The 27542-nt window shown below is 33.6% G+C and overlaps 2 protein-coding genes across 6 annotated transcripts; both read left to right on the top strand.

Moving 5' to 3' along the window:
* Positions 1–7213: 7213 nt before the first annotated feature.
* LOC132613789 (pollen-specific protein C13-like) lies at positions 7214–9164 on the top strand. The gene is made up of 2 exons (XM_060328015.1): positions 7214–7503; positions 8549–9164. The coding sequence occupies exons 1-2, from the start codon at positions 7350–7352 to the stop codon at positions 8878–8880; spliced, it is 486 nt and encodes a 161-aa protein (XP_060183998.1). The 5' UTR covers positions 7214–7349; the 3' UTR covers positions 8881–9164.
* A 10364-nt stretch (positions 9165–19528) lies between these two features.
* On the top strand, positions 19529–25722 carry LOC132615331 (2,3-bisphosphoglycerate-dependent phosphoglycerate mutase 1-like). Of its 5 annotated transcripts, none has more exons than XR_009572657.1 (8): positions 19529–19909; positions 20493–20768; positions 20861–21084; positions 21932–22050; positions 22104–22278; positions 22716–22817; positions 22891–23024; positions 25143–25722. XR_009572657.1 is itself a non-coding variant. In XM_060329915.1 (8 exons), the coding sequence occupies exons 1-8, from the start codon at positions 19765–19767 to the stop codon at positions 25200–25202; spliced, it is 1221 nt and encodes a 406-aa protein (XP_060185898.1). In that variant the 5' UTR covers positions 19538–19764; the 3' UTR covers positions 25203–25721. The 5 variants fall into 5 exon arrangements, 4 of the variants coding, with proteins under 4 accessions (XP_060185898.1, XP_060185899.1, XP_060185901.1 ...); XM_060329915.1 differs by having other exon boundaries at positions 19538–19909; positions 22905–23024; positions 25143–25721; XM_060329916.1 differs by having other exon boundaries at positions 19549–19909; positions 22122–22278; positions 22905–23024; positions 25143–25720.
* Positions 25723–27542: the final 1820 nt, after the last annotated feature.

Genomic DNA, 27542 nt, shown 5'->3' on the forward strand with positions numbered 1-27542 from the left:
GCTGGGATATCCCAGCACCAATTTTGTACCATATTTGGTAGAAGGTATAATTTATACCTTCTACCAAACAAATTATAAAATGAAGCATAATCTTAAGGATGGGATATCCCACCTTATCCCACTAACCTCGGCATTATTTTATCCCATCTCCCAGATGGAATAAATTAGTCCCGGGATTATTATCCTGGAAATATAATCCCAGAAAAATTTAGTCCGCGTATCAAACGACCCCTTAGTAATAGCTTTACATAGTATGTTCTGTATACACACAGAGCTTCCGAGACTGGACGGAAGATGTGACCTGTGGGGGACCGCTAAGTTCATGTACCACCCTGAATATCAGATTCTCTAAATCACAGCGGGCACAGGCCTCCCAAGATAAATGTCATGCTCCAACACTTAAAAGGCCAATTTACCATGCAAACGATCTTAAGTGGTCAAAATACCATACAACCGAACTTATGAGGCCAAAATACCATGCTCCAACCTTTTGCAGCGAAATCTGTCCTTTACCTTGAAATCCCGATCTCTTGGATGATATAATCCAAATAATGCATGAGCATGATATAACACATAACAGAATAAATGTCTCAAATTAATTGCCGCCATGTTCAAGTAAATTCAATAGAAATCAGACTTATTAGTCAACAATCTCAAGTTTAATCCAACCGCATGTTTTATCATGAGTGTCCGAGTTTCGTTAGAATGTCAAACACAACCAATAATCAAGTATAAGAAAGTAGCAGTTAACAGTTAATGCCCATATGCTTTGCTATTCTTGGGTCATGACCCATATTACACAGTACATTACTGCCCATCACATAACACCGATACTCGTATCAATGCCGTCATATCATGGATATGAGACCCCCCGTTATGCCCTTCCCTCTTTAATAATTCATTTTTGGCCTTACTTTAACGAAAATGTCCCTCAACCGAAGCCAAAGGTCTTAACATACCTCAAATTCTAAGCAACGTGCCACGAACCTCAAGAAATCCGAAGCCTCGAATCGATCACAATCTATCAATTGAGTAAACTACATGAGTATACAAGTCCGTAGACACTCATATTACTATACTTATTGTGGGGTCGAGTCCCCTATCCCATATTTTTAAGGAAGGAAGATTTTTCTTCCTTTGACAAAATCACATTGGTAGCAATTGTGGAATTGGACAACAAGCTAATTCTTTTGTTCACATTTTCGTGATGTAAGCGCTTACCTCATCATAGGCGTGATGTAAGCGCTTACCTCATCATAGTCATGATGTAAGGATGTAAGCGCTTATCTCATCATAGGAAATTCATTCCTATAAATAGGCAGCTTATAGTTCATTTGTTACACACCAAAATCTCAGACAATACATCTGAGTGAGAGTAAAAGTGCGGTATTTCATAGACTGTAAGAAAATAGTCTGTGAAGAAAAATAGAGTGTGAGTGATATTGTAGTGAGGTGGGAAAATCAAAAGAGTGTTATTTCTTTTGAGGGTGTAGTGGTCTTAGGAGTATTTGTACTCGTTACTACACAGTGTAAAATTCCTCTATAGTGATATCAGCTGCTCCTCTTGGCCGTGGTTTTTCCCTTATTCAGAAGGGTTTCCACGTAAAATCTTGGTGTCATTATTGCTGCATTTTATTCTTGCTGATTTAACCATAAGTTAGTGTTCCGCGTTTATCACTAATACCGTGAATATTATTTTTGCGGGTCTATTTTATTCCCATCACTTATTTCCCAGATCCCAAAAGTCACCCCACAGTAGGGCTGGACATAAATACCGAAAATCGAAAAATCGAACTGAACCGAATTAATTCAATTTTTCGGTTTCAATTTTTTGATTTTTTGGTTCGGTTACGATTCTTTAAAAAAAATAAAAAATCGGTGTTCGATTATGCATTATCGGTACTTCGATTTAACTGAACAGTTACTATATGAATAATGGGGTTCCTAACTTCCTGTTTCTTGAATTTTTATGATCTTGATTCATCAAAGAAGCCATTTTGGCAGTTGGATTTTGGACTAATATGGATGTACTCAGTTGAGTGACACCTAAACACCCTGCCAATTTTTTCTTTTTAATTTCCTCCCTTAGGCGTGCTTATGCACAGCCTTCCACGAATTTGTATAAGTTTATAGTGATCTTAATAAACTTTATTTGGAAATGCAGTCTTTATGGGGAGTTTATGAATGAAATTAGACTGCTTAAAGTTTGGATGTCAAGGGAAATCCTGATAGTAGTTGTTTACATAGAGGTAGATTTAGGATTTAAATTTCATATGCTTTATCAGTGGGAATTCTTCAACTAATTCTAACAGAGTTTAGCTTAGCCGTTTTTATCTGAATATTCTGCTATGCATGAAAGCCGTTAAAATCACCTTGGAAGGATCTTTATATAATTAACCTTCTTTATCATAAGGCGAGAACTTCATGGTGGTGATTAGAGTTAAACTTTTGATATGATTCCCATGTGGTTCATTTGACCGTCTTCTACTAGTTACTACTCCCCAATATTCCTATTTTTATTTTATTTTATAGGCTCCTAAACTAACAGACAAGGTGATGGCGAGTGAGGAAGATATTGATCTCTCAGCTTTAAAATCCACATTGACTCAAACAGAAGTTAACTGGAAGCTAGAGATGGAGAAAAGCAGTCCCAATGAATTGAAATAGCACGTTTTGAATTTAAAAACATACAATAGCTCATTTTTTTTATTAAAAAGGAAGTCCATTTTTACAAGCAGAAAAATAGCCCAATATTTCAGGCCCATACCGGAAAAACCGAATTAGATAAACCGAAACTGAACTAATTCAGTTCGGTGTTCAGTATTCATTTTGAAAAAATCGAAATCGAACGCCCACCCCTACCCAACAGTCAATCTTGAGCTCCTAAGGGCAAAACTGAAATTTTATAAGAAAATTAGTTTACCCATGATTTATTAGTCTAAATCTCGAAAATCACCCAAAATCATCCACTAATTGGATTCCAATTAAAAGAAAAGCTTAATTTCAACTTTAGAGCCAAAAACCCCCAATTTCCCACCCCCAAATCATAGTTTAAATCATTAATTAAAGAGAGGAATTAAGAGATAGCATCAAATTTAGGATTAAAATCTTACCCCCGAGCTTAAAAGAGCAAAATGCCTTTGAAATCACCTCAATCCTAGCTCTAGAACTTGAAATATGAAATTATGAAGTCTAAGTTCGAAGTTGAAAATTAATACATTGTCCCAGCGATTTCCTTCATCGAGATCGCGAGGCCAATTCCTGTGATCGTGATGAACAACCCGGACCCGATCCACCAGGGCCTCTGCTAACCTCATCAGCCAGACCACGATTGTGTAAGCTCACCTCTAGAGCTTCGCGATCGCGACACCCTCTCTGTGACCGCGAAGAAGCGTGCATGGCACCAGAAAACACCAACTTCAAAATCTCCCCGTACTTCGATTCAACACCCAAAACTCATTTGGAACCTCCTGGACACAAATCAAATAGGCATTCAGCCATAAAACACGCTACAGATCTACTCGCGCACTCGAAACATTGAAACAGGATCGTCTTGACCCGATGATGATCATGGCCAACCCAAATCCTTAAACTTAACTAGTTTCCAACCGAAAGACTAAATCACACACGAACCTCTAGGGACCCGAACTAACTACTCAACTAAGTCATAAATCACTTTTCGAACCTATATAATGAAATCGGCGAAACTCCAATACGGGTCCATTTACCCCCTATGTGGACTTTAATCAAACTTCCTTATTTCCTTAACTTAAGAACTTCCAAATTTGTTAAATCTAGTTTGAAAGTCACCCGATTGTCTCAAGAGTCGCCCTACCCATCCCTACAAGAAAATGACATGATGAAACAACAGGAAGGGTATTTCAAAAAGAAAAAAAGTGAAAAGGCATAAAACGACCAAGTGGATCGTTTCACAAGGAATCCCTAACGACCTTTAGGCCTGGGACGTTAGCCAGGCCCCTATAGCACATGAAATTACTGCACTAAAGTTTGAACGGTTATATTTTTTTGGCCGTTATTGCACTAAGGTTTGAACGGTTATAGTTTTTTGGCCATTATCTCGATCCATTTAACTTTTTTTCTCCATTATTTAGGTTCCGAACTCTTCAACAATTTGATAAGCCAATGATGTTTTACCGTGTTTTAAAACACGGTTAACCAACATATTAGCTCATCGATTACGATATATTAGATCAATTTTTTTTTCACTGCAGTACCTCGTGGTGAAAGAGGTTTAAGAATTAGTAAAAAGGTTAAAATAACTTATTTTGGCTTTTTTTTAACCCATATTATACGGTAGATCTCAAAAGATATGAAAGATCTCCCTCCAAAGCTGTACTCAACCGTGTTTACTACGACAATTTTTCACACGAAGATTCACAAAATCAGTTCTTTTAAGAATAATTTATAAAAAGTTACCAAAATAATTAGTACTCCCTCTGTTTTAATTTGTTTGAACCTATTTCCTTTTTAGTCCGTGTCAAAATGAATGACCTCTTTCCTAATTTGGAAACAAATTCACTTTATGAATGATTTATAGCCACACAAATTTTCAAGGCTTATTTTGAACCGCAAGTTTCGAAAGTCTTCTCTCTTTTTTAAATGTCGTGCCCAGTCAAATAGGTCCATATAAATTGAAACGGATGGAGTAATACTTAGGGGGTCATCATTTGAATCCTCAAAGCTTAAGTCAACCGCAATCTACTGCAGGCTTTTGGATCTGTACTACCTTTGACACAAATAGTAAAATTAGATTCTTCATGCATGAAGTTAGCTGTTGCACATGTAGGTGTTTAGATCAAATTAAATGACACTTTTCCCACTTCACATCTTACAACTTGTAAAACTTTGACTAACTAGGAGACCTTAATTATACACATAGAGGGGATTGAGATTTTAGTTTATGTTATATCTTCTGACATTAGTTTAACACATTTGAAATTCACAGTTGGATCACGATATGTATGAATCCGTGACTTAAATAGCACAAAAAAAAAGTTGAATCAAACTAGTACAAAAAAAAAAAAAAAAAACATAAGTAGTATTCACGCACGAAATTCATGCGTGAAAGGACCAAACTGCAAAAACATAGTTTTTGGCCTTTCACGCACGAATTTTGTGCGTGAATGGGGTCATCCAATTTTCTCCCTGGATGAGGTCATCAAAAAGAATTTTGAAAAAGAACAGTAGTATGTATGGATCACTTTCACGCACGCATTTTGTGCGTTAATGGTGTGACTTTTTTTTTTTTTTTTTTTTTTTTTTGCGTTACCTTTCCAATCACTTTTTTTCCATACTTTGGGCAAAGATTAGTCATGTTTTAAAATCCCAAAATATCAATATTTTATATAAAACTTAATATCTTTTTTTCCGTACAATAATGTCGGCTCATTACATCAAGTCCACCTAAACGTTTGGATCGTCGTTTTAGGGGTTCTAAAGTGCCCCGAAGCAAGTTTTGAAACTTGTAATATTTATAAGGTTTTGATTTAAGTGTTTTATTATATTTGAATGTACAAATTTAAATATTTGATTTAATAATAATTCATCCAATACGAGAGGTCTATACTAATTAAAAAATAATTCATTCCATTTAATTACAATACTAATTCAAAGCAATACAATAATAAATTACAATAACAATACAATCTTCAAGTGAAAAAATATATTTTACCCTTCACGCATAGATTTTGTGCGTACCTAATCTGTTCCTGAAAGTGAAAAAATTATATTTATTTAGGTGTTGTAGTTTCTTTCTCATCAAATTCATCTCTATCAAGGAATGATTAAGGGAAAGTTCTCCTTTAAGTATTTTTCTTTGTAACGAAGCATCCGAAATTATGAGTAATTGCTATTATGCGGCGTATCTCATATAGCGCCCAATCTGGCAAGTCACTCTTTTCGCTACCAGAAAGGAGAAATAATAAAGACCAACAAAAACTAAATTGGCGGCCCGGCACAATTTTTCTTTTCTTTTTTGAGTGGCATTTCACTGTATACCACCAGTCATGCAAGTACTTGCACCTCATTTATAATTTACTGGAGAAGAAAAATGAAAAGATTTCCACAAAGAGTTACTTAAAAATATATCTTGATATATAATTTTCAGCTATGTTTAATTAGTTCGAATTTTTGTACTTTGACATTTTCGAAAAAACCACTCATATTTATCCTTAAACAGCTTACCATTATCTTAACTAATCAAAAGTGTTAGTAGTATGTTATGGAATAAATAGGAAACTTCGAAAATAAGGTAAAAGAATGGAAGAAACTATGACCAAATTTCTTTTGTGAAAATTGACTCGGCCACTAATGGTAGGAGTTCACTTGCCACCACATAAGTTGTGGTGAGATGGTTGTAATTACTTCATCCTCAATTAGAAGGTTTCAGGTTAGAGTTTCTAAGAATGATAAAAATTCTATTGAAAGCGCATCTCTAAAAATAGACACCAAAATCTTAGTGGAAAAGAAAAAAGGAGGAATTCACTTGCGAAATGTTGGAATATTGAGGATTCTTTTGAACAACTATCTTTGTGGGTTGTTTGGGAGAAAAATAAGAAGTTGTAATTAACTATACTGTATTTTATTGCAGTATTCCGATCCAACAAATTGCTTTTATTTTATAAATATTACAATGAGTAATAATTAAAAAAAGTGAACTTAAGAAGTGCTCCCTCTGTTCACTTTTACTTGTTCAGTATTTCAAAAATATATTTTCACTTTTACTTGTACTTTTAGCATATCAAGGTAAGACAATTTTTTTTTCTTATCTTATTCACAGTATTAATTACTCACTTTAAATCATTTTTTCAAATCCAATAAAAATATATATCAATTAATATGAATACATTGATAAATTATGTATTTTATTTATTATTTCTTAAATAACATAAAAAGGTCAAAGTAAATAAGTAAAAATGACCGGAGGGAGTAACTACTGACTAGTAGCACTACCGTAATCGTTGTAGTAGAAGAGTAGAAGTAACTCAAAAACTGAACACAGATCTCCGCGTAAGGAAAAGGAAGGGTGCAGGTGGAACCCACCCACCGAAATTAATGCATCCTTCGTTACCAATGCCACTTGACAAAGAAAAAGGAAATAGATTGCCATAATACGCGCTTTGTTTTTCTTACTTTCTTAATTATATTCACTTGATTCCCAATGGCCCCCCATGTGACTTTACTACTAACTGCCAGCCCATCCACCGACGCCTTTCCCCATTATATTCACTTCCCATCTCCCTCTCTCTTCAATTCTATTATTCACTTCAACGACAATAACAAGAAGTAGCAAAAAGTAGAGAAAGTTAAAGAGTTTTTGTGTTCAAGAAATGGCAAGATTGGTTGCATTTGTTGTTCTTTGTTTACTGTCTGTTTCTTTGGCAACTGCCACTTTTGTTGGGAACCCTTTCCTTGTTAAGGGTAAAACATATTGTGACACTTGTCGATGTGGCTTTGAAACCCCTGCTACCAAGTACCTTGCTGGTAAACACTAAATTCAACCATTGTGTATTTTTCCTTGTGATTATCTTGTGTTTCTTCTGCTTCGTTATTTCGTTATTGTTACTGCTTTCATTTTCGTATTCTCTTTTTGAAACCGCTTTGAAATGCTTTACTTGACCCGAGGGTCTTAAGTTTTGCTTACATTCTACGCTCTCCGGACCCCACTTGTAAAATTACATTGGGTGTGTTGTTATTTGCATTTTCCCCTGTTCTTGCTTAATTTGGTTATTCCCAGTTTCAAGATCTGTTCAAGTTTCTGTCTTTTTTGTGATTTCTTGATCTCCCATTTGCAGATCTAGTATATAGATATACTAGTAATCATATTGTATAGGGCAAGAAAACAGTAACAATGGAAACGTTCATGTCTTTGTGCTGTGAGTCTTGTTCTAGTTGAAGATTTCTTGATCTTAGTGTTTGAGGAAATGTTAGTTTCTCACCAATTACTAGCAGATTCTGCAACAGACCCCTTGTAATTTATAGAGTTTAAATGCATATGCCTGTGTAAGTTATGCTATGGGCTTAGTTGCAGAATGGGAATTTCTTTGTTTTTCTATTCAAGAATCAGGTATCCTATATGTAGATCAGTACTCAACCTACTTCTTACTAGTAATAACTTTTGCATACATTTTGAAAACATTGTTATTATAAAAGCTGTGATCCACTGTTCTTCTTATGTAATTTTTACATTTATAAATTAAACTTAAGGATTGATCTCTGAATTGATACTGAAAACTTGATTGTGTCATGCCTTACTGTAAACTGCATTTCTTGCCGAGGCGGATGTAGCCTTCTGATATCCGGTTCACTTGAATCCAGTATTTTCAATATAGAGCATAAATTTGTGTGAAAATCAACTAAAATTGCACCAGATAGTAGATATGAACCCATAACTTAAAATATATATATAGGGTTCAATACTAAGAGCCTAAAAAATTGGACGCGTACAGCTTAAATCCTAGATCCGTTTTTGTTTGGTGCTAGTTTACATGATAACTGTAGGATTAACATTTGTGGTTATGATGGGCAGGATCTAAGGTTAGAGTTGAGTGCAGACACAGGGACAGCAACAAAATCACATACTCAGTTGATGGTGTGACCAACTCACAGGGTGAATACAACATCCTTGTGAACCGTGACTGTGGCAATGATGTCTGCGACGTTGTCCTCGTTGAGAGCGCAGATAAAAAATGTGGGGTCCCCAACGCTGGTCGTGACCGTGCCCGTGTCGTCCTCACCCGCAACAATGGCATGATCTCTGACGTTCGTTATGCTAACAACATGGGTTTCCTCTCCAACGAACCTCTTTCTGCTTGCACTCAGATCCTCCAGCAATACGCATTGACTGAGGATCAATATTGATTGAAGGAACAAACAGCAAATGACTTATTATGAATATTTGTTATGATGTTGATGCTTTAGGCATCAAAATTGATACTTTTATCTCTTTGTTATTGTTTTCTGGATATTCAACTTATAAGTGTTATGTCCTTTTAGCGTATGAGGAAATTTTAATGGCTCATTAAAATTATTACTAGTGCTGAAATTGTGGCTTGATTGATTTTCTTGCTGCTAGTCCTAGTCATTGATTAATGGATAGTGTTACTACTTCAAGTTTGTTATAAATAAAATAGAGTGAAGTTGAAGTTCTGGTTGTTGCTTCTAAGAAGCATCATAATTAGGGAATACTTCCAAATGTCACGTGATATTACTTGTGGGATTCATAATGGAATCAATGTTAACTCCATTTCCCGTCTTTTCATTTTTTCCAAATTCTATTTTGAATTAGAGACACATGGCATAAATTAGAATTAATAGCTAAAATTTAATTGACTAAAACAAGATCCTAACCATGATTACATAATTAATAACAATATTTTTCTCTCTCTTCCTATTTACTTTTTCTACCCAGTAAAATATCTTTTCTATTTTATCCGATTATTTTTTTTCCCCTAATAGACTCATTATTCAATTGGTGATATTTTTCATTTTTTTTAATGATGATGCTTACTAATTCACATAATATAGACTCCATTATTCAATTGGTAATTGTATATTTCTGTAATTGTATATTTCTGAAAGAGTTGTCTATATTCTGGAAAATATCACATTAAAGAGCTGTCATGATTGAAGAAAAGATGGAATATTAAAATAGGAAAAGAGAGAAAATATTTTAATATATTTATGGATAAGTTATTAATTATATAAATTATGATTAGAGCCTTGTTTTAGTCAATTAAATCTTAATCATTAATTCTAACACATGTCATGTGTCTCTAATTTAAAATAGAACTTAAAAAAAAATAGAGAAAAGAGAAATGGAGAGAAGTCCACTTCATGTTAACTCCAATGAGAAGCAAACAAGCAAAATAGATTAAGGGAAAAGGAAAAATAGAGCTGGACCTTTCCTCGATGCTCCGGACTCTACCAAGAGTAAAATTTAAACCATTTTAAGCTAAAGGTGAAGAGTTTGAGTTTGGCAAGAAAACTTAAAAAGCCACATGCTTCAACTCGTTACCCGCACCTTTCCTCGATGCTCCGGATTTTTTTATTTTTTTTTTGGGCTTCGGATCCCCTCGGAAAAATCATTTCTCGGATTAAGTTTGTCTACTTCTTTGGATTCTTTATTTGTCTACTTCTTTATATTTTCGAATTCTCTAAACTAAAATTTTCGCTCAACCAATACGTACATAATGGGAGCTTAGTGCAGAAATGCAAGGTAAGACCCTTGTGATCCGGTCCTTCTTCAGATCATGCACATAGCGAGAGTTTAGTGTACGTACCTCTTTATTGTTATTACAATGAGCAAACTTGTCTTGGTATTGGAACTGCTCAGATACATTCGTTCAATCCTACACATGAGACCTGAAGTTTAAACGGGCAAATATGTATTTACTTGTCCAAGTAGCTTTCTTACCAAACTCATCAAAACTCTTCATCCCAAAATGGTAGAAATTTCGATTTCGGTAGAGTCCAGCTCTACTTTTCTAATGTTAGTGCCAAGAATCAGGGTTGGCTCAATAAAATTAGTGACCTAAAGTCAAATCTGAATAAGGGGTCTCAAATATATTCAATAAAACTAGCGCACGTGCATCTCGTTGCATCCCATGAAATAAACTTGATTGGAATATGACCAGTACGATTTCTCGTGGATGAAATGTATACATCGTTGTTTTTACCAACCGATTTTCAGATAGCACTAGTAATCATTTTTCATATGCTTTGAATTGTTCAAATCCATTTTAAGATTTTCTTTTATTTTTGAATTAAAAAATTATACTTTTTACTTTAAAATACTGATTTTATTTCAAAAACTAATTTACAAATCTATAATAGTGAAAAATGGGGCCCTAAAAATTTTGGGGCTTAAGGCTTTGCTTTATCAGCTTCACCCTGAAGCCGGCACTTCAAGGACCTAACGTGTTGCTAACTTTAATGTGTAAAGACATTAGTTTTATATCTTTTTCCATTTAAGAAAATCTTCTCCAACCAATTCCCTCATCATACTCTTTCTTCATGTCCTTTCTTATTCTTTACTCATCAATGATACAAAGAATAAAGAGCTTTAGATCATCTTCTTTAGTTTAAAGATTCATCCAAAAAGTCACTTTCACTGAATAATTGTAACTTCAACACCCAATGATGTAGCATCCCATAACAAAATGGGTGAGATAGCACAGGTACTATGGTGGGATTATTAAGTAGAAATCTCAAAACTTAAACAGTGGCACTAAAAGATGGAAAATCTACACTCCGTGTCCTAGGCCCCTCTTTGAACAAGTTTACAATAGAGACAAGTTATGTAGTTGGCTGCTCAACCAAAAATAACAACAGTCCATAGCTGGCATATATAAATTATACATGATTTCACACACCTATATATGTTATACATCTGTCAATTATTCTTTTGTTGAGTAATTTTGTATTTGTTATCAAACACTAATAGTTTTAGTAAGGAGATTTAGATAAATCAAGGAAAAGCCATGAGTAATGCAGGTGGAGAAAATTTGGTGAAAGTTTGGTACTGATATTTTTAATTATTGATTCATTATTATAACTAGTTTTTAGCCTACGTACTCCCTGCGTACTAAAATAAGTATTAGCTTTGCAAAAATCACGCCCATTAAGAAATTAATAAATACAATGTGAAGTTTACTAAACTACCCCTATTTATTATTTCATTTGTCCTAATTTATGTGATAAACTTTCCTTTTTTTCTGTAAAAAAATTATACATTTTTTATATTTAGAAATAATTTAACTAAAATTTTCTCTTTTACACTTAATGAAATGATTTACAACCATACAAATACGTACGACTTGTTTTAAACACTACTAAAAAATTGTCAAAAATAGACGGAAAAAAACTGTCGGCCCGCGTCGATTTTTTCATTGAAACCGACCCATCACGGTCCGTCGGTTTTCATAGCCTCGCTTTTTGAAAACCGACGGACTGCGACAGTTTTTTGCGACGGACTGCGTCGCTTACGCGGTCCGTCGGTTTTTTATCCAATAATAAAAAAAATTAAAAAAATCGACAGACTGCGCCCATTTTTTTAATTTTTAATTTTTAATTTTTTAAATTTAAAAACAAATAATATAAATTTTATAAAAAAAAACCGACGCAGTCCGTCGGTTTTCTAGAAATTTTACAGAATTAATTTCTAGAAAACCGACGGACTGCGTCGATTTTCTGGAAAATTTCCTGCATGCAATTGCTGCATTTTCTGCAGCCACACCTGCACAAAATCAATACAAAAACTAGCACCAAAACCTGCTCAAAACCAGCACTAAAATGCTCTAAATCAATTCTAAAAGAGTTACAACACATAAAATCACCCTAAGTAACAATCAAACACTGTCTAAACACATCAAATACGATCTAAATAGACCTTCAAAGTTCAAAAATATTTAAATGTCCAACTAAAAGTACCATTAACTAGTTCTACATAGTTTTAACATAAGTCCATTATGAAATCCAAACTAAAACATAAGTCCCACGACTATATAAATGAACCCTAATTGCTTCCGGTTTCCAATACTTCTTACACCAACAACGAGAACAAGCACACCTAATTACCCTTTCATTTTGAAAAGGGTGAAGTGACATTGCATGTGTGATAAACTTGTCAACAAATTCATCATGTACACTCACACTGTCACGACCCAACCCCGTAGGCCATGACTAGTGCCAGAGCTGGACACTCGTATACACCTGTTAACCACAATCATCTACAGCTAGCATAATAAGGATTTATATATAAAGGCAAGACGTTGCCTTAACACTGTCGCATATATGCATATCATAGCCACCTGTCTCCTGAGGAGTTACAACTTTCATATCAAATATATATATATATGTCTACGCAAGCCGACAAGGTTGCCACTACGCACAACATCCCAAAACATATGTATATATACGCAAGCCGACAAGGCTGTCACTACGAATGGGTACGCCCCAAAAACATAAGTCATGTCTGCATAGCAAAACAACAACTATATACAGACCCACACATATGTCCACAAACCTCTAAGAGTAACGACAGTATCATATGACGGGACAGGGCCCCGCCGTACCCTGAACAAACACATACATATATAACAAAAGGGATCTATACCACAAGCTAGGCTCCGGAACAAAAGAGCACTCCAAAGTAGCTAAATAGATATCCTAGGCTGGCGGATCTCCGAAACGAGCGTCTGTACCTGCGGGCATGAAACGCAGCCCCCCGAAGAAAGGGGGTCAGTACGGAATATGTACTGAGCATGTAAAGCATGAAATATAGTAAATAGGATCATACTGAGACAAAGAGTGTAGGACCCAGTGTAACAACCAGAAAACCATAAGACTTACCTTTGAACATAAATCATAAGTGTCAACATCATATCCATATCATTATAGAGTTTAATAATCATAGTTAAATAATCATTATGTATATAACATATATAACGTGTCCCGGCCCTCTAGCGAGGGACTCGGTGAATAATGATCATATGCCATCCTGGCCGCCATCCCCATCTCATCATGTCATCATATCATCATATATATATATATAACGTGTCCCGGCCCTCTAGTGAGGGACTCGGTGAATAATGCAGTGAATATGCGCACGAAAACATGTCCTGGCCCGGGACTCAGTGAAGGATGTAACGGTAAGCACGAGCAGAATAATAAGTAACCACATACATATAAATCATCTTTTGAGACTCGATAGATAAGTAAACTAATCAGCTCTCGAATATCAGGATAATAATCATGTTAAGTTCTTCTTAAATGTTATTACAAACTATAACAAAGAACGTTTCAGGATTCATATACATGTATCAATTTAACATGATATAGCTTATGAAAGTCAAGTATACCTCTAATTATGCAATTCTTTAGGAGTAAGAATTTCTATACATCATACTTTAGTCAATCATGTAATAGACTCGAAACAATAGCTCGACTATCCTAAAAGTTCTGTCATCAAGAACGAATAAGAATCATGAGTCATGCTTGGAATTAGAGAGAATAGAATTTCCCCAAGGTTCGTATCATATCTTACTTACATCTAGGACATGCCAAAAGAAAGAAGGGATAAGCTTTACATACCTGTCGACGACTATCCGTGAATCCTTTTTGCCTCGTCGCTCTTTTCGCCTATTTATATAAAAGTGACGCTATCGTTAGTAACTATATTTTCTAGTTCGCCACTCTATAGTTCATTCTCTTATAGGACCTACATTCCAGTCTATATATATTCTCTTTTAAGTTTTCTATTATCTAACATTTTGGCGAAAATTCGGCAGCACTTCCCCTTATAGGTTCACCTATCCAAATTTCCAATTGTGCTCCTGTAGACATAGAAATACCAGCAACAATATATGGGCACACTTATACTTTCAATTCCTTCAATTCAATAAAAACGACAATATGGTCGTATCAACACAATTTCGACTTTAACTTTCCAATCTTTTCGTCATATAGTTCGGGACAACAACAACTATAATTCTACTTAAAATTAACTATCATGCTTGATCAAAAACAGCTCCTACTCACGGCCAAAACAACAACATAACATTACCATTTACAATTTCTTGTGATCAACACATATCTATCAAGTTTACAAGAACCACAACAACTTGCAATTGTCCAACTCCAACCAAAACAACAACAACACGTTTAGCAACATTGTTTACATAATCGTAAGAAACTATATTAACAACATACTAATTTCTACAAACAGCCCATAATGACTTCACTTCAATTTTTAACCATCAATAACCTCATTCTTATTTTAGAACCCATGACAACAACAATCAACATTCAAAATAAATTAATCCATCCTTTTTACTAAAACAGTCCACGGTTTGGACTGTTTTCTCACTTCAACATATACCATTTCTTTTACACTTCAGATCTCATTTTCATGATGCATACAATGCACCACAATGTCCATAACAACAACAGCTAAAGCATCACATAGAACAGTCCATTAATTTTCCTAAACCGTCTCCTACACGGCTTCAACATAACCACATACCAAATTCCATAATTTTCATTCCTTTCATACACACTACAACATTCTAACCATCCTCAATACATGTACAAGAAATTTAAACATAACTTCACATAAGCCTATCACACACGGCTCACTTTAAAAATTCAACAACAACAATCCAATATCTTTTGCACAAATTTTCTTCATACACTCAATTCACATTTATACATATTCATAATACATCCAAACTCATTCTAAATGTAAAAGGAGTGATCAATTCTTACCTTAACAAGTTGGTTTCTTAATCTTGCTAATCACTTGAATATCCACAACACTTTGAGACACTAATTACACTTGGAACTTCAACACAATTTTGCTCCACTGCTCAGCCAAGCAATCTGGCCGTGACCCCTCTCCTTTCAACTCCTTTCTTTTGGTTTGTTTAGTTCTTGCCTCTCCACCAATTACCACACGTTATTGCATGTCTTAACCTTAGAATTTTTACTAAGCACAAAATCAGCTTTTTTCTTTCAAAACCAAGCTGGCCGAACAGCCATGGTTTTGTTTCCTTGTTCTTGAAAGTTGACTCACAACAAATGAATTGGAATTATGTCATTTGCACTATGCCCTATTCTATATATATGATTTCCAAGGGTGTTACACGTACACCCTTCTTTGTGACTCACCTTTGCACTATGTTTTGTTAATTTTCAGATTTTGATTCTTTTATATTTTTTTTTCGGGTGGGGCCCACATGGCCCTTAGGCTTAATTAATGAAGTGATTAAATCTTAATCCCACTTAATAATCTAATCATGGTTAATTAATTCCTAATCTCCAATAATATTATTATACCAAATAAAATTTATAGGCAACTTGTGCCTTGAAACAAAATCGAGAGTTAAAGTCTCTACCTCGTATCCTAAAATAGTCTTGTCTTTACCTTGTCGTGTTTAGCTTAAAATATCCCAACGTATAAAATACGGGATATAACACACACGATCACTATTATTTATATTATACATCCACATATGATCCATCTACAAAAATATACCCACAAATTATTGAGGTTATAGAAATATATTTTAACTTACGAATTCTAACTTAAAATATAACTTAAGAAAACACAATCTCAACCAATTCTAACTTTGAATTCTCAATAACAATTCTCACTTTAATAACTTATGGATTCTAACTTTAATATAACTTGGAAAAGCACAATCCCAACCAATTCTAACTTTGAATTCTCAATAACAATTCTAACTTTAATAACTCATGGATTCTAACTTTAATTCTAAAAATTGAAAAGTAAATCTAATCAAATAAAGTCTACATTTTAGTTTAGAGGTTATAGAAATATTATGACTTAACAATTCTAACTTTGAAAAGCACAATCCCAACCAATTCTAATTTTGAATTCTCAATAACAATTCTAACTTTAATAACTTATGAATTCTAACTTTAATATAACTTTGACAAGCACAATCTCAACCAATTCTAACTTTAAAAAGCACAATCAATTCTAACTTTAATAACTTATGGATTCTAACTTTATTTCTAAAAATTAAAAAGTAAATCTAGTCAAATAAAGTCTACATTTTAGTTTAGAGGTTATAGAAATATTATGACTTAACAATTCTAACTTTGAAAAGTACAATCACAACCAATTCTAACTTTGAATTCTCAATAATAATTCTAACTTTAATAACTTATGGATTCTAACTTTAATATAAATTGGAAAAGCACAACCTCAACCAATTCTAACTAAGCTAACACAAATAGATTGACAATGAACATAAAAAATAGCACAATTTATATATATGAAAAGTAAACTATTCAAATAAAGTTTACATTTTTTCACAAATCAACATCAATAATTTTTAAAAGCACAATCTCAATCAATTCTAACTTTGAATTCTCAATAATAATTCTAACTTTAATAATTTATGGATTCTAACTTTAATATAACTTGGAAAAGCACAATCCCAACCAATTCTAACTAAGCTAACACAAATACATTGACAATGAACATAAAAAATAGCACAATCTCAAGCAATATATATATATATATGAAAAGTAAACTAGTCAAATAAAGTTTACATTTTTTCACAATACCAATCAATTCTAACTTTCAATTCTCAATAACAATTCTAACTTTAATAACTTGTGGATTCTAATTTCAATGTAACTTTGAAAAGCACAATCCCAACCAATTCTAAAAATTGAAAAGTAAATCTAGCGAAATGAAGTCTACATTTTAGTTTTGAGGTTATAGAAATATTATAACTTAACATTTTAACCTTGAAAAGCACAATCTCAACCAATTCTAACTTTGAATTCTCAATAACAATTCTAACTTTAATAACTTATAGATTCTAACTTTAATATAACTTTGAAAAGCACAATCCCAACCAATTCTAAAAATTGAAAAGTAAATCTAGCCAAATGAAGTCTACATTTTAGTGAAGTCTACACTTTAGTTTTGAGGTTATCGAAATACTATAACTTAACAATTCTAACTTTGAAAAGCACAATCTCAACCAATTCTAATTTTGAATGCTCAATAAAAATTCTACTAACTTATGGATTCTAGCAAATAGCACAATCCAAAAAAAAAAAAAAAAACTAGTCAAATAAGTTATACATTTTTGCACGAATTCAACATCAATAATATTACAAACAATGATAACTAAGCTAACACAAATACATTGACAATGAACATAAAATATAGCACAATCTCAAGCCAAAAAAAAAAATGAAAAGTAAACTAGTCAAATAAAGTTTACATTTTTTCACAAATTCAACATTAATAACATTACAAATGATGTTTAACAAAGCTAACTAGACTAACATTAGGCCTAAAATCTATAAATAAAACTAAGATTGAAAGAATTTTAAAAGTCCTAATTTAAAAGAAACTACCTCAAATTACAAGTTAAAAACGGGGGTGGGGTTGGGCTGCGCAGGTGGCGGGCGTGGGCAGAGGGGGGTGGGCGACGGGTTAGGGTTTTTTATTTTAGAGAGAAGTGGGTATTGTTTTTGGAGAAGATGGCAAATGATATGCCAAACCCGTTTCTATCATATTGTTAAAAACAAAACCGACGGAAAAACCGACCCGGTCCGTCAGTTTTTTTTAAATGTTGACCAGCCTTTGACCAAAAAAAAAAAAAAAAACCGACGCGGTCCGTCAGTTTCTTTAAAAAAAATTCGTTTATTAATATTTTAAAAAACAAAATGAATTATAAATTATTTAATATATTTTTAAAAATAAAACCGACGTTGTCCGTCAGTTTTTTATTAATTATTTTTTTTTAAATAAAACCGACGTGGGACGTCGGTTTTTGTAAAAAAAAATTGGCGGAAATATAATTTCAAAATTCTGCGGAAAAAACAGACGTTGTCCGTCGGTTTTTTTAGTTAAAATAATAAAAAAATTAGAAATACACAAAACCGTCGGTTTTTCAAAGCGACGCAGTCCGTCGGTTTTTTGTCCGTCGAATTTTGGCAGTTTTTTAGTGGTGAGACCACAAGTTCCAAAAGTTTACTTTCATTCTGGAACTCCGTGCCAAGTCAAACTATACTAAACAGTAGGAAACGCTTTCTAATATTTATCTTAAATTTCAAAGGTGGCACTTATTTTGGGAGAGAGGGAGTGTTATTTATGGATAAAGTACGTATATATACATATTAAGGGTAGAGATTTAGTAACTTAGTTGGTTGGCTACCTGAACTTTCACCTTGTTGGTGAGAGTTCAAATCCCCACGTTGTAATCCCCTCCCCCATTTCCTCTTCCCTTATCCCCTATGTAATAAAAATAATTTAAAAAAAAAACAAAAGTTTTAAAAAATATATATATTAAGAAGAAATATTTAGGAAACGTGACAATAGTTTTCTATTTACAAAACATAACATTACAATTCCTATACAAAACATACTTTAAAAAAACAATTAAAAAAAAATTATTTTCTTATTTTTTTTAAAAATTATTTTTTCGCTCAAAAATTTATGTATGAAAGTTATATGAAATGTGTATATCTCGCTCAAGGCTTAAAAAGTTCGCTCAAAATTTAGTGTATGAAAACGGTATAAAATTTGTATCTCGCTCAAGGCTTAGAATTTCGTGTATAAAGTTCATGTTAGATTTCTGTAAAATTAATACTACAACAACAACATTGTATACAACTTTGATACAACATTCAAGACTTAAAATAATCGCTCAAATTTTTGTGTACGAAATGTGTATATTTTGCTCAAGGCTTAAAAAATTTGTTCAAATTTTGTGTATAAAAAACGTATGAAATGTGTATATTTTGATCAAGGCTTAAACATTACGCTCAAAATTTTATATATGAGAATGGTATGAAATGTGTATATCTCGCTCAAAACTTAGAATTTCATTCTCATTTTTAGTATATAAAGTTCATATTAGGTTTTTGGAAAATTAATACAACTACAACAACATTGTAACAACTTTCATACAATATTCAAGGCTTAAAGCTTTCGCTCACAATTTTGTGTATGAAAACTATATTAAAAATTTCACTCACACATACACATTTCATACAAAAAAATTTGAGGTAATTTTTTAAGCTTTTGAGCAAATAAATAAATAAATTATTATTTAAAAAAAAAAAAATTTGTGAAAAAATAAAAAAACCAAAAATATATGAAAATCCTTCATGTTTCGTAAAATATCGTTATGTTTTGTAAATAAGAAAAACTATCTATTTATTTTGTAATAAAGATTTTTTCATTATTTATTAATGTTTAATAACTGCAGGCCGAAGGGCTACTTAAGTAAAAGATCCAATTTGTGCAAATTAGACTATTTTGCGCAACTTACTGCGACACCCATTCTTTTGAGATATCCGCGTTCACACTTTGCTTTGTTACTTTCATCACAAACAGGTAAAGATCATCTTTCTCTTTTTTATCACTCACAGAAATAGAAAACCAAGATTCTATTGTTTGAGCTATTTGAATGCATTTGTTTAAGGTTTTGATTAATACCCTTCATGTGGAAATGTCTCTTTGAACGCATTCTTGATTTGGAATATGTATGATCAGCTTGATACCATTTATGATAGAACAATTCTGGTGTAAATTTAGCTGAAAAATGGTATTTGGAAATTGAAGTTGTTTTTGACATGAATACAACTTTGAAAAATGTTAGAACTCTTTCTTGTGAGTAATTTGGAGTGAAATATGTGAAAACAGGTATTTGGAGTTTTTCCATTTCCGGAAAATCGTAACAATTCTATGTCCAAACAGGCCCTATTATTCTTTGAAAAGGCTATCCATGAAATTGTTTGTACTAGTTGATGACAGACTTATCAGAGTTTATTCCCCCTTTTTAAAATGGTCCATTAACTAATCCGAGAACTATCTATCAGTATGTATGAAATGCAATTCTTTCTTTGTTTATGAATTTTAACTGAACACTGTGGGAATGTCTATTCAGTTTTCTTCTGTTTTCTCTCATGATGCTTAGTTGGGGTAACTGCACACTCAAATATGGTTGCTGCTGCTTATCACCAAGCCATACACCTCATAAGTTGCAGCTGTCTCGCCGTCAATGAGGGTTCTAGGAACTTCTTGGTCACATCTTCATCTGGGAATTTTAAACTGAAACCACTGTTTAGAAAAGAAAGATGCAGTTTGAGGCAGCCCGTAAACTGCGTGGGGCATTCGTCAAATTCATCTTTATCTGTTGTTAAGCCAATGTTATCCTTATTGTCAAGTACCAATGATTCTAAGAGAACAGTACGTGAGTACATCCCTCTCCTGTAGTTCTTGTTATCATCTATCAAAAAGTGAGTGTACTCATTATTCGTTGCGTGGTATCGTTATTCCCTGCAGCTGAATCATACTTGATCTTAATACGGCATGGAGAATCGATGTGGAACGAAAAGAACCTGTTCACTGGTTGTGTCGATGTGCCACTTACCAATAAAGGAGTAGAAGAAGCAATTGAAGCCGGTAAGAGAATCAGACACCTACCCATTGATGTCGTCTACATCTCTGCATTGATTCGTTCTCAGATGACGGCCATGCTTGCTCTAACAGAGCACCACTGCAAGAAGGTACTTCTGCATTTTGGTCTTCCAAACAACTTGTCCTTTTGTAGCATGGTCCTGTTAACTAGTGCAATGCTTTGAAATTACTTAGAGTAGCACTAAATTTACTCTTTTGCTTGAATAACTTCATGTATGGTTGGAACAATTACATCTGTCTCCGTGCTGTCTTTTCTTACACTATGTCAAGTCCCTTTAGGATCTGTCATACGTATGCCAAAATTAGCCCTTTTCTTGGTGAGCCATTTTGGAGAAACTTCCCCTTCTCAATTGTTACATTTGTTTACTTCAAATCATTTGGCCTGGTTTATATTAATATTCAGAAATCAGAGTTCATGAGGATAGCTTGAACTTTTTTGGAAGGAAATCAGTTAAAAGTATAGGACAACTTGAATTAGCATTGTGAAATAAGAGTATGCTAAGCTTCATAAACAAATAAGTCTTTCTGTTTGTTGTGTTGCGAGAAATGTTCTTCCTGCTTCCTGGATATCGTTATCCTTTATAGAAAAGTCTCTTTCTTGGTTATCTATGGCTTATCTTACCTCCTCGGTTTTTTTTCCTCATGTTGTAAGCGACATGGATGGCGGTCAAACATGATGTAGCATCCAAAATAAACAATTCAGGAAATAAAAAATGCATCTTTATTGCAAAATTTCGTTAAATCTTTCCATGTGATTCAAGAAATGAGGCTCCCTTCTGATCGGAGTGTAAATTGTCTCCGTATTACTGAAAGATTGGTAAACTAAAAACTACATGCTCTTATGTTCGTATATTACCAATATAATGTGCAGAAAGATATCAAAGTTATCCCAGAAAAGGCCACTGTATATAGCACTTATCCTTCTTGAATTTCCAGGTGCCCATTATTGTACACAATGAGACTGAACAAGCCAAACTATGGAGTCAAATTTATAGTGAAGGCACTGAGATGCAATCAGTTCCTGTTATTAGAGCATGGCAACTGAACGAAAGAATGTACATCTGCTGCTCTCATTTTGTTTTGATTCCAATAGTCATCCCAACGTCAGAAGGATGTTGTTTTACAGGTACGGGGAACTTCAAGGGTTTAATAAGCTGGAAACAGCTGAAAGATGTGGGAAAGAGCAAGTCTATAAATGGCGTCGAAGCTATGATGCTCGGCCACCCAATGGCGAGAGCTTGGAAATGTGCTTGCGAAGAGCTGTTACCTATTTCAAAGAGCAAGTAAGCTGCTGTGACTTGTAGAAAATTTAAATGCATATAGGGGAACTATAACCTGTTTGGCGGAGCTTCCAGAATCTGCTTATTTTGAGAAATGCTTTTAAAAACAAATACTTTTGGAGAGTAGCAGTTTATGTTTGGCTAATCAATTTGGAAAACATTTTTGCTAATATTAGAGCTGTACTTTGTGCTTGGACACTTGACCATTGTTCCAAAAGTGCTTTTGGGGAAAAGCTACTTTTTTTAGCAATTTCTGCTATTGCTCAAAAGAACTTATTTTTTCTCTAAAAGCTTGGCCAAACACCTAACTTTCTAAAAGAAGCACTTTTTTAAGGGGGGTAGCACTTTTGGCTTCCCAGAAGCTTTGGCCAAACAGGCTATAGTTTCTATTGACGCAGGACTTGAAATCCTGACTCTCATTATTGATCATTTACTTGCAGATTGAACCCCAACTTTCCAGTGGAAAAAATGTAATGGTAGTAGCTCATGCAAATTCATTGAGGTCCATCCTAATGTATCTCGATAAACTGACTGCTGAGGAGGTAATGAGTATTTTCATTTTTCCTGTTAGTATCATGCATTTTCGGTGCATATATGTTAGTTAGGTTTGAATAGGTCCTTGGTAACAGGTTATCCACTTAGAACTCTCAACTGGAGTACCAATGCTATACATATATAAAGAAAATCGTTTCATCAGGAGAGGAAGTCCCTTGGGATCTATGGAGGCTGGAGTTTATGCTTATACAGAGGTAAAAAAAAAATCTGCTTAATTATTTGTATGTCATTCTATAGGAAATAGTTTGGTAGCTGAAGTACCTCTGATGTCAAACTAAAAAAATTAAAGTTTTAGAAAGTTGAGTTTAAGCTGATGTTACGTTATTAGCCTCTGGAGATGCCATTTTATGATGCCAAGGGTACAATAGCTTGATGAAAAGTTCAAATAGAAGATCAAGATGATCTTCCATGATCAAGATGATCTTCCATGACCATAACGCTAAACTTAATATAATTAACGTAATATGAAAATTGAATTATAATATGAGGTTGTCAGGCAAAGAAGGTAGTTTAACAGTCAATGTTATTGATAGTTATCAAAGACAAAAAGAATAGAAAATGCCAATGTTTGTCGAGGCTCTAAGCTCAAATTGCAATTGAAGTGTGGGATTTATTGAATAAAGACTCAATGAAGAAAAAAGGGTAATTCAAGAAAAGGTAACTCGAACCGCAAACAACAATTGTATGAAAAAAAATCTAAAATATTACAATTAACTGAAATATATGAAGTAAAAAGCTTGTCAATCAAGTTGAAAATCTATTTTCAGTTTTAAATTTCGGATCAAGATATAAAACTGTAACTTTAATTTTTTTTTTTTTTGGTTTGGTGACTAATTTTCTTATGCTAAATTCCTAATTTCTTATTCTTTATCTCTAACATTTTTGTTCATAACATTCCCTTAACAATTAATATATCACTTTGCCTGCTATATTCATTTTCTCCCTACTAAAGGGATCCATAAGAGGCATTGAAGCGTCGCCTAAGCGAATTCACTTTGCCTATACTGCACCTAGATTCAGGTTTCAAGTGTACCTCAAGTGAGCGAGCTTTTAACAACACTATTATCACTGATTTTAGGGAGTTGCAAAATGTGACTTCTGTGCACTAAATGGAGCTGTTGGTTAAGTGAAATGACCTTTAATATACTTGTTTTATACTCATCGGATAAAATAACTAACTTGTTTCTTTAGGAACATTATAGTAAATGACGAAGGCTATTAAGAAAAGACAAACATAAAATTCATAGTTCAAAACATTGCTGCAGGTGATACGACGTCTAACAATATATTACCATAATATTTATGTCACTAGTTGCCACCTATAGGAGCAAAAATCTCGTCTTAGAAGATAGAAAGTCATCTCTCCCTCTGTACAAATTATCAAATGAAAGATCAGAAAATTAGGAATTAGAGTCCCGGTGTTGTTTAGAGATTGCTGTTCAAATTGAAACGAAAAAGTGGACACAATTGTATTGGTATCAAACAAGATATATAGGTAGAGATTACTGTTCAAATTGAAATGAAAAAGTGGACACAATTGTATTGGCATCAAACAAGATGTATAGGTAGATTCGAACTGGTGGTGGTGCTTGACTAACATATGCTGTCAAAGATATAGTGTCCATGTTTCCTAGGCCATTGAAGGAGAGGTTCTATGATAAAGCGCTGATTTTCTATCACACATGAAACAAGTGCGAATAACTTAGAGGAATGTTGGAGTATGAATTATTTTTTGAAGGATCAGTTGGAAAATACAAAAAGCTCAGTTTAATTGTCTTGTAGAAAATGTTAAATAGATCTTTGGCCTGGCGAAATAAGAGAAGTAAGGCATTCAAAATCCAAGATGATCGGCAATATCTGCATTAATCATCTCTAAAGTTGGGGAATACTCCAAATTAACCTCTCTTGGCTTAATATAGGCCTCCCATTTGGCATTCCAAGTTATGGATTTGCTTACAGGCCCCATAGTGTTTCACACCAAACTCCCATGTTATTCGATTAGTTTTGTATTCACTAGTCATGCTGCATAAGCTATAAGGACTACTTAGTGGCTATGCATGCGAAACAGTAATCTACTAATGGTAGGCAAGTTCCTCTTGCATTACATTTCAGTGTGGTATAATAAAGTTGTAAAAGTGCCTGAAAATCTGAGATGATTTTGCTGACATCAACTCTGATTGTCATTGATGGACTTTCAACAACCATTTCCTTTACAACAATACCTAATCATCAATGCTTTTCACTTTTCTGCTGGATGCATGAAAGCTTGTAGAGCTGTTGAAATTTATGTAGTCTATTATCGCTTTCTGCAGAGTTTGGCCTTGTACAAGCAAAATCTGTTAGATGAAGTGCTAGATGAAGTGTCTTTATAACTTTTGCTCCTGAAATTAAAAAGCTATGATGCAAGAGTAAATATCTTCATGTTGCTGGAAGTTCCGTTGAGGTGTTTTGAGTCGTCAATAATCTTGAGAAACAGCTGAGCCATGATGGAAGACAGTTTTAGTAGCTACGTGATGTAATAGTCAATTTATGGTGCTTTTCAACACAAATTGAGTCCGTCATAATGGTTCAAGTGAGTACGCCAGTGGAGATCTGTCAACAATATGAGGACTTCTTGTGATTCTACTTGCCTGTTACCTGCTATTCTCATTTGAGGAATTATGTGAATTCATTCTTTATGTTCCTTTAGCCAGGGTTTCTCCCATTTACATTAGATCTTTGTTTTCTTTGGAGGGTTTAAGTTACAGATTAGATTGAGAGTACAAGAAAAATGTTTGTAGGTAACAACGACGGCTTTCAAAATTTCCTTTTCTTGGTCCTGGAAGATCACTTCTATATGTTCATTATTGATTTATTTCTGCTTTTCCAAGTATAATGGTTTGGTTTACGTTTGATCAGCTTTTATACCTTTTTTCCTTAGGACTAGCTTAGCTCGTCTAATATCAAATTCCATGCCAACATAAGGCCACGGTAGCTGGTCCAGAATTCAATCACATTCTTGGTTGTACAATTCAAATTCTCTATCATAGAATAGAAGCGGTACTCAGAAGCCGATGCAACTTGAATTAATTGGGTTCAACTTATCTGACACATAGTGTAAATATACATGTAAAAAGTTTATACTACAATTTCAACGAATATTAAATTTTGAACCTATAATTTCAATTATGCATTGGATTCAATGGTAAGAACATAAAGTTAGAATCCATCGAATTAATTCATTGATGATACTGACTAGGACAGGTCAACTTGTTGATTTAGTTATGAGAAGAGTAAAACTTGTTGATTTTAGTTTCACAGGGGAAGTATTTACATACACTTCAGGATGTTTGGTAGAGATGGAAGGAAAGTGAGTAACACAGCTTTTCTTGAACTTCCTAACTAAAACAACGAAAATAGCTCCAACTCTTTTACTCGAGCTGAATCTAGCCTGAATATCCAGAATGGCATGCTGCGTGTTTTTCATTGGTGCATATGTGATTATAGGATTGTGTCTTTTGTTTAAATAATTGGTTGGATAGCTAAAGGATTCACTTCAATGTGGAAAAAAAAGTTTTGTAAATGAGAATTACAAATTAGTTTCTTTCGTTCCTCAATAATCTAAACTTTGGTGGATGGAGTTACTAGCCAATTGTGCTAGCGGTAAATAATAAGTACCAGATGAATTAATTTAGTTGCATGTAGAGTGATTTAAACACAGAGGTAGATTTAGAAATTAAACTTGATGGGCTCAACATCATAAGTTTTTAGTTTTTACCATGAATCTATTGCATTTTTGAAATCATGTACTCAATTTAATATTTGTTGACATTTTAGTAACTTTTATATATAAAAAAAATATATATAAATCTATGCGTAAATGTTGTAAATAATAATAGTTCTAATCTATCCATCAAATATATGATGCAGGATATCACCTTTATTTAAATTTTAAAAATCCGTACCAGAAGAGGCAGCAAGCGATTAAAATTTGTGTCCTCTTTAGTCTTTTAAGTCTTAACTCGAGTCCGGAGCCTAAAGGGCACAAAAATACACGGTATAAATTAAAAGGGGGGCTGCCTTTCACTATATACCAAAAGGGGTATAACGTGGAGGGGCCAACGTTATACCCCAATTTTTTTTCCAATTGTCAGACCACAACCAAAAAAAAAAAAAAAAAAATTAATAGTTTTGTATAACGTGGATCAGTCCACGTTTTACAATATATATGTTGTAAAACGTGGACTGATCCACGTTATACAAAATTATCAACACATATATATTGTAAATTATCACTGAAAAAAAAATTTGGCCAACTTTTTTTTTTTGCAACACTTAGTGTGTTTTTGCATACTTTGACCAACGATTAGTCGTGTGTCAAGACTCCGAAACGTCAATATTTTATATAGAACCTGATATTTTTTTTCTGCGTACAATAATGTAGGCTCAATACATCAAGGATACGTATACGTTCGGATTGTCATTTTAGGGGTTGAAAAGGTGCCCGAAGTAAGTTTTGTTTGAAAAAACTTAGTGTTTGACTGTAAGGTTATTTTAGTCAACTTTATATGTCGAGAAAATTAGTCAGCTTTATTTTCAAAAATTAAAACCACAGAAGTGAAATTGAAATTCACATCTACATTACCCCGAGATATTTACGTTGAAATCTATTGCGTATCATCATCTTATAAGTAAATAAAACTGAAAATTTCACATCAATTTGGGGGAAAATT

This window comes from Lycium barbarum, chromosome 10, assembly GCF_019175385.1.
Source record: "Lycium barbarum isolate Lr01 chromosome 10, ASM1917538v2, whole genome shotgun sequence".
In the NCBI taxonomy this organism is placed as follows: Eukaryota; Viridiplantae; Streptophyta; class Magnoliopsida; order Solanales; family Solanaceae; genus Lycium; species Lycium barbarum.

Coding starts and splice junctions, on each gene's coding strand:
- LOC132613789 (XM_060328015.1), top strand. CDS start 7,350: ATGGCAAGATTGGTTGCATTTGTTGTTCTTTGTTTACTGTCTGTTTCT. Junction 7,504..8,548: donor TGCTACCAAGTACCTTGCTG/GTAAACACTAAA, acceptor TATGATGGGCAG/GATCTAAGGTTAGAGTTGAG.
- LOC132615331 (XM_060329915.1), top strand. CDS start 19,765: ATGTTTAATAACTGCAGGCCGAAGGGCTACTTAAGTAAAAGATCCAAT. Junction 20,769..20,860: donor TGATTCTAAGAGAACAGTAC/GTGAGTACATCC, acceptor TATTCCCTGCAG/CTGAATCATACTTGATCTTA. Junction 22,818..22,904: donor ATAAACTGACTGCTGAGGAG/GTAATGAGTATT, acceptor CCTTGGTAACAG/GTTATCCACTTAGAACTCTC.